Source organism: Balaenoptera borealis (genome assembly GCF_965194805.1).
Source record: "Balaenoptera borealis genome assembly, chromosome: 19".
Taxonomy (NCBI): domain Eukaryota; kingdom Metazoa; phylum Chordata; class Mammalia; order Artiodactyla; family Balaenopteridae; genus Balaenoptera; species Balaenoptera borealis.
In genome coordinates this window covers 17,966,116-17,972,415 of record NC_138878.1, presented here as the reverse complement: position 1 = coordinate 17,972,415, position 6,300 = coordinate 17,966,116, and the positions used below count along the sequence as shown (strand labels likewise).

Sequence of the window (6,300 nt, the reverse complement as noted above, 5' to 3'; positions counted from 1 at the left end):
CTGGTGGCGCAGTGGTTAAGAATCCGCCTGCCAATGCAGGGGACACGGGTTCGAACCCTGGTCCGGGATCCTACATGCCGCTGAGCAACTAAGCCTGTGCGCCACAACTACTGAGCCTGCGCTCTAGAGCCCGTGAGCCACAACTACTGAGCCCGCGTGCCACAACCACTGAAGCCCGCACGTCTAGAACCCGTGCTCCACAACAAGAGAAGCCACCGCAATGGGAAGCCTGCCCACTGCGACGAAAGAGTAGCCCCCGCTTGCGGCAACTAGAGAAAACCCGCGCCCAGCAACGAAGACCCAACACAGCCCAAAAAAATTAATTAATTTTTAAAAAGATTAACATGATAAATTTTTTTAAAAAGTACACGGCATTCAACAAATACTTCCCTCTCTCCCCTCGGATCGGCCAAGCCCCTCCCCCAGATTCCCGGGACGCGGGGACCGTAGCGTAATGACGTAAGAGGACGCAAAGATTCTCCCACCCTTATCTCCGTTTCCTAGGAAACGTGGACTCCGCGTTCAACTCCCCGTCGCTGCCCCCTTGACGTCACGGTCCGGACAGGAGGGCGGGGCGAGTGCTACCGCCAGGGGCGGGGCGGCGCGGGCCGGCCGGGCTGTGCACCTGCGCCTCGGCGGTCCACCTGGGGCATCATCCCCGGCCCGCCTGGCCCCGCCATGGCCAGGCCGCAGAAGACTCCGGCACGCAGTCCCGACAGCATCGTCGAGGTGAAGAGCAAAGTAAGGGCCCCTCCAGCCCCGGCTCCGGCCTCGGCCCTAGGCGCTTCCAATTCCCTCATTCTCCCCTTCCTGGCTCCTTGGTCCCCACCACCTTTTGCTCTCCTCCATCCTCCACGTCCCATTCTCTGGCTTTTCTTCTCGCTTTCCCCCATCCATCCTCCTTCCTTCTACTGCCGGCCTCAAGAGTCCCTCTGTGGCCTGGGTACCTGGAGGGCGGGGAGAAGACCTTGGACAGCGTCCCTTGTACTGGGTGCAAGGCTGCAGCTGTTGTGAAGCCCCCCCCTGTCTTTCTCACCCCTGCCACCTTAGGAACTGTGGTGAGAAAGGGCACGGACTCCACCCTAACCCCTCCCCGCCCCCCCCCCACCCCGGCCTCCAGTTTGATGCCGAGTTCCGACGCTTCGCGCTGCCCCGCGCTTCGGTGAGCGGCTTCCAAGAGTTCTCTCGGTTGCTGCGTGCGGTACACCAGATCCCGGGCCTGGACGTGCTGCTTGGCTATACGGATGCTCACGGCAACCTACTGCCCCTCACCAACGACGACAGCCTGCACCGGGCCCTGGCCAGTGGGCCCCCGCCGCTGCGCCTGCTAGTGCAGAAGCGGGGTGAGGAGGATGGGGTACAGTGGGCAGCCTCTGTGGGGTAGGGTGACAGCGCAAGTCTACAAGGGTTAGTCCATGCCCAGTGTGCCCAGGCTTCACCCTCTGCAGTCCCTGCCCTTGGCCTGACCTCCAAATGGCAGGAAATAGCTATAGTGCCCCCTTCCTCAGGCCTTGGCCTGATGGAAAAGGGCCCAAATGGGAAAGCAGGGTCTCTGATCTCAGCGTCCCCCTCTCCTGCAGCAGAAGCTGATTCCAGTGGCCTGGCCTTTGCCTCCAACTCTCTGCAGCGGCGCAAGAAAGGGCTCCTACTTCGGCCAGTGGCACCCCTGCGCACGCGGCCACCCCTGCTAATCAGCCTGCCACAAGATTTCCGCCAGGTTTCTTCAGTCATAGATGTGGACCTACTGCCTGAGACCCACCGACGGGTGCGGCTGCATAAGCATGGTTCCGACCGCCCCCTGGGTTTCTACATCCGAGATGGCATGAGTGTGCGCGTAGCTCCCCAGGGCCTGGAACGGGTTCCAGGCATCTTCATCTCCCGCCTGGTACGAGGGGGCCTGGCTGAGAGTACAGGGCTGCTGGCAGTCAGTGATGAGATCCTCGAGGTCAATGGCATTGAGGTAGCTGGGAAGACCTTGGACCAAGTGACGGACATGATGGTCGCGAACAGCCACAACCTCATTGTCACTGTCAAGCCAGCTAATCAGCGCAATAATGTGGTGCGTGGGGCATCTGGGTGTCTGACAGGGCCTCCTTCTGCTGGGCCTGGGCCTGCTGAGCCTGATAGCGACGATGACAGCAGTGATCTGATCATTGAGAACCGCGAGCCTCCCTGTTCCAACGGGCTGTCTCAGGGGCCTCCATGCTGGGACCTGCGCCCAAGCCGCCTACTTCCTGATGCCCGCAGCTCTCTGCCCTCCCTGGATGATCAGGAGCAGGCCAGCTCTGGCTGGGGGAGTAGCATTCAAGGAGGTGGTAGTGGCTTCAGCCTCTGACAGGCAAAGATGCAGCCCCTTGCCCTTCCAGGCAGCTGGGACATGGCAGGGACTTCCCCAGTGGGGTTTTTTAGCTTGCTCATGGGGCCCTCTCAGTCTGGGGAACATTAAAGGTTTTCTACAAATGCAGTTATGGTCCTTCTGTTTCCCAGCCCTAGCCTCCTCCTTGATCCCACAATCTTGCCTTCTGGCCTGGACATGAGGCAGGAGTGGAGGAGTGATAAGGGCAGCAGAGAAACCTTCCTGTAGTCAAGCAGCAGGAGGGACACCAGGCTTGGCATTTCTAGGGTAAGAAAAGCTCTTATGGAAACAAACCCCACTGTGTACAAAAGGTTTAATTTTGACAAAGGGGTTAAGAGGCTGGGATGGCCCTTCCACAGCCACCAGTGACTGGGAAGAGTGCTCTGGGGATACTGCCCATCCCACTGCTCCTGTCTTCGAACTCCACTCTATGATGGGGCCCAGTCCTGCCCTTTACAACCATGTAGCAATCCTCAGTGAGACCCCTGACTCTATCCCCATAAAAGGGCTCAGGCATCCATCTTCACAAAGACCTTGGGGCGGGAAAAGATCTTGATGGCCTCCTCTACCTGTACCAGCTTCCGGTCCAGCTCAGCACGATGGCTCTGGGCTCTCAGTGAATCTGCCCCAGCAGGCAGCAGCACCAGCTCACGCAGCAGCTGGCTCTGGCCTACAGGGGCCCCAGGAACAGTAAGTGCTGGGCAGGGGTGCCTGGTCCCCAGTGGGTTCCCCAGCCAGCTTCCTTTGGCCACATACTCACTCTGGAGCAGATTGCTCAGTGTCTCCAGCCGCTGGTTCTCAGGCATGCAAGTGTGGCCAGGGGGCATGGCCGGGTCCGGCTGGCTGTGCTGACGGGCCTCAGCCTCCTGCCGCCACAGATCCCTGCGCTCCAACAAGCTGCGATGCAACAGACTCAGGATTGATGATCCCAGGGCAGATGTTGGCTCCCACCCACCATAAGCGTCCCTTACCCTGGGTGTTGGGCAGTAGGACCTACTAATGGGGCACGTGACCCTTCTGTGTGGCGTTGTAGTGCTCCTGGGCCTGCCGTTGCTGCTCCAGCACCTGTGCCAGGACTTGCAGCGAGCGAGAATGCCGCCGGGGGGCCCTCTTGGCAGTGCGAGCATTGTGGGTAATGAAGTCCACACTTGGGCCTGGGCCCTGCAGGACATGGCAAGCATGATGAAGTAGACAGCACTGTGTTGTGCCCCTGAACCTCCCCAGGATCCCTGCCCTACCTCCCAGCCCTCACACATCCTCTCACCTTAGCATTGGGACCTGGTGGGGTTAGCTGGGGACTGGGGACACGGGGTGGTGGGAACCCAGGGCCGCAACGGGAATGTGCCCGCAGGAAGTGGGCAGGCTCTGTCCCAGAGGCAGGGCCGGGCTCCTGTAGGCCAAGGCATAGCAGAGGGATCAGTCAGGCTGAGGTCAGGGTCTCAAGCCATAAGACCAAGCCTCTGGCCCTCCTGCCTTTCAGGATCTTTCTCTATCACCAGTCCTCTGGGCCTGGCCTCCTTCATCTTGAAGGAGCACTTCTCCTCATCAGCATTTAAACATGTGTGTTTCTCACATCTTTAAGAAAACAAATACCCCTCCTTCTATCTCAGTCCTGGCTTCAGCCACCATTTCTTTTTTTCTTTACTTCCTAGCCAAGATTTCTGGCTCTGTCCCCACCAAGGTCACCAACAACTGGTCTCCAAGCCCTCAAATCCAGGGTCACTTCCCTGGTCTCATCGTCCTCAGCCAGATCCTCAATAACTCCTGGGTCTCACTCCTGACATCCACACCTGATTCTCCATCTGCTTGCTGGACACATTCCCACTCCGTGCGAGTCCCACAAATACTTCTGATTCAACACATCCACATATGACCTTATTGTCTTTTCTCTCAATCCTGCCTCTCCGTCTCAGACCCGTGGATAGAGAAGTGGTGCCACTATCTACCCAAGACAGAATCCTACCATACATACCCCTGCCCCTGCCCTTCCCATTGTCCTCAGAAATAAACGTAAGAAGTGGATTATGTGGCCCTTTATGATGTGGGTACAGGTGGCTTCTTGGCCTAACCTCACGCTCTTCTTCCCTCACAGTGAATTGAAAACAGCATCCCCACTGCCCATACTCCCTCTGGTCTTAGGACTTCTATCCGTGAGGTTCCATCTCTATAGAATGTTCTCCTCCATCCTCCCCTGGCCTAATTCCTACTTGCCCCTCAGAATCACCCAGCCATCATCACTTCTGAGAAAGCCCCCAGCCCCACTCTGCAGCAGAACCAGCTATCTCTTAGTCTCCTGTTACCTTAGTTCCCTGCGGTTTTCCTTCCTCCTCATAACTCAGATCAGAGTACAATTGCCAAAAACATGGGCAATACTTCTGGCTGCCTGAGGCAGGTACCTGCAGCTGGGCCTTGACATGGGACTCCACTTTGTCATACTTGGGTGAGCGCCACAGAGCCTTCAGGGGCCTGGACTGGTCCTGCTCCCGGCTGTGCTCCTGCTCACGGAAGCGCCTCTGGATCTCCCTGATCCGCCTCAGGTTCTCCTTCTCATGGTCTTTAGGGTCCTTCCCTGGGGAAAAGATGTTGCCAGGCTCTGCCCTACATACAGCCCATGCAATCCAACTCACAACAGTGAACACACAGGCCCACACCCTGCCTCCCACAGAAAGATCTCCCTGACATCTCCATCTAAGTCCACCTCGTCATCTTGTTCCCTTCCTCACACAGTAATTATCTTCTATTCCTGATGATTTTCTACATTTTTTATTGCGAAGTATACCATTAATCATCTTGCATATCATATTCACCACTTCACTTGTTTATTGTCTCTCATCTTGATTCGATGATGCTCTTCTCCAACCTTGTTTTCCTAGCACCTATAGGGCCTGGCACACAGTAGACACTCAACAAACAACCTTTCATTGATGCATGAATTCATGAAGCTGAGCTATGGGTTTTCTGGGGGATACCTCATCTAGTCCTCTCCTGCGAGGAAGAGGAGAGGACTTTTATAGTTGGGGAAACTAACACTCAGAGAGGTAAAGCCTGAGCCTTCCTCAGGGAAGGAGAAGCAGCTGCTTTTGATCTCAGCTTTGACTTCAGACTCGCCTCGTCCCTCCTGTCCAGAACTTACTCTTGGGAGAGGCCCCTGGGCCTAGGGAGATACCCCCGAGCTGCAGCAGCACGCCACCCACGCCGCGCCGGCCACGCGCCAGGATTTCTCGGGCTCCGGGACCGATGCGGGGGCCGCGGGGAGGGGTGGCGTCTAGGTCGGGGTCCGGAGTCAGCAGGCCCAACTTCAGCGCGTTTCCCTCAAGGCGCCCTTGGGCTGAGAGAAGAGACGGGGCGGAGCGCGGAGTTCAGTGGTGGAGCTGGGCCCGACCCTTGCTCTGGCTTCGCCAGGGTGAGGCACCCCACAACTCACCCGAGGCCGGCCGCCGGTAGTAGTCAGGACAGAGCGTAGGGTCTGGGGGGATGGGCCCCGAGATGCGGGACGGACCCTCGCACATGCCGCCGTCGTCCTTCTGCAACAGTGCACCGAGGCCTGCCGGGCTATGCATCTCCGGCCCGAACCCCCTTCCTCAACCCAGTACCTCCTCCCTGGACCCGGGCCCTGACCCTAGCTGTGCCGCCCTGCCTGCGTTCCCGGCCCTCGCCCCGCCTCCCGACCCTGGCCTGCGCTCGCCACCTCCGCTCTCAGCCCACTTCCCTGCCCCGTTGGCAGCTCCTCACCCGGGCAGGGGACTCACCCAAGCAGTTTCACCACCCACTGCCGCCACCCGACCTCTTTGCTGTTGCCAGGTAACAATGGTTTCCGTCCCTGAGGTCAGGGGCCAATGCCCCCTGGCGCAAAGCCTTCTGGGGCTTGTAGTTCCAGCTGAGGGTGGGGCCAGACCGGCTGCCAGTTGCCCTTCGCAAGCCGGCCCTTCTCCGGGGTCAGCTCA

At 58.6% G+C, this 6,300-nt stretch overlaps 2 protein-coding genes across 7 annotated transcripts; one reads left to right on the top strand and one right to left on the bottom strand.

Moving 5' to 3' along the window:
• Positions 1-618: 618 nt before the first annotated feature.
• On the top strand, positions 619-2,498 carry PARD6A (par-6 family cell polarity regulator alpha). 2 transcript variants are annotated; one of them, XM_082369060.1, is made up of 3 exons: positions 619-741; positions 1,121-1,343; positions 1,584-2,498. In XM_082369060.1, the coding sequence occupies exons 1-3, from the start codon at positions 679-681 to the stop codon at positions 2,333-2,335; spliced, it is 1,038 nt and encodes a 345-aa protein (XP_082225186.1). In that variant the 5' UTR covers positions 619-678; the 3' UTR covers positions 2,336-2,498. The 2 variants fall into 2 exon arrangements, with proteins under 2 accessions (XP_082225186.1, XP_082225185.1); XM_082369059.1 differs by having other exon boundaries at positions 1,581-2,498.
• A 154-nt stretch (positions 2,499-2,652) lies between these two features.
• ENKD1 (enkurin domain containing 1) lies at positions 2,653-6,179 on the bottom strand. 5 transcript variants are annotated; one of them, XM_082369047.1, is made up of 7 exons: positions 6,106-6,179; positions 5,781-5,880; positions 5,490-5,684; positions 4,753-4,925; positions 3,621-3,746; positions 3,354-3,517; positions 2,653-3,253 (listed from the first exon to the last, which is right to left on the bottom strand). In XM_082369047.1, exons 2-7 carry the CDS (start codon positions 5,863-5,865, stop codon positions 2,866-2,868), a joined length of 1,131 nt encoding a protein of 376 aa, XP_082225173.1. In that variant the 5' UTR covers positions 5,866-5,880; positions 6,106-6,179; the 3' UTR covers positions 2,653-2,865. The 5 variants fall into 5 exon arrangements, with proteins under 5 accessions (XP_082225173.1, XP_082225176.1, XP_082225174.1 ...); XM_082369050.1 differs by lacking the exon at positions 6,106-6,179 and having other exon boundaries at positions 2,653-3,026; positions 3,113-3,253; positions 5,781-6,099; XM_082369048.1 differs by lacking the exon at positions 6,106-6,179 and having other exon boundaries at positions 2,653-3,026; positions 3,117-3,253; positions 5,781-6,099.
• Between the last annotated feature and the right edge of the window lie 121 nt (positions 6,180-6,300).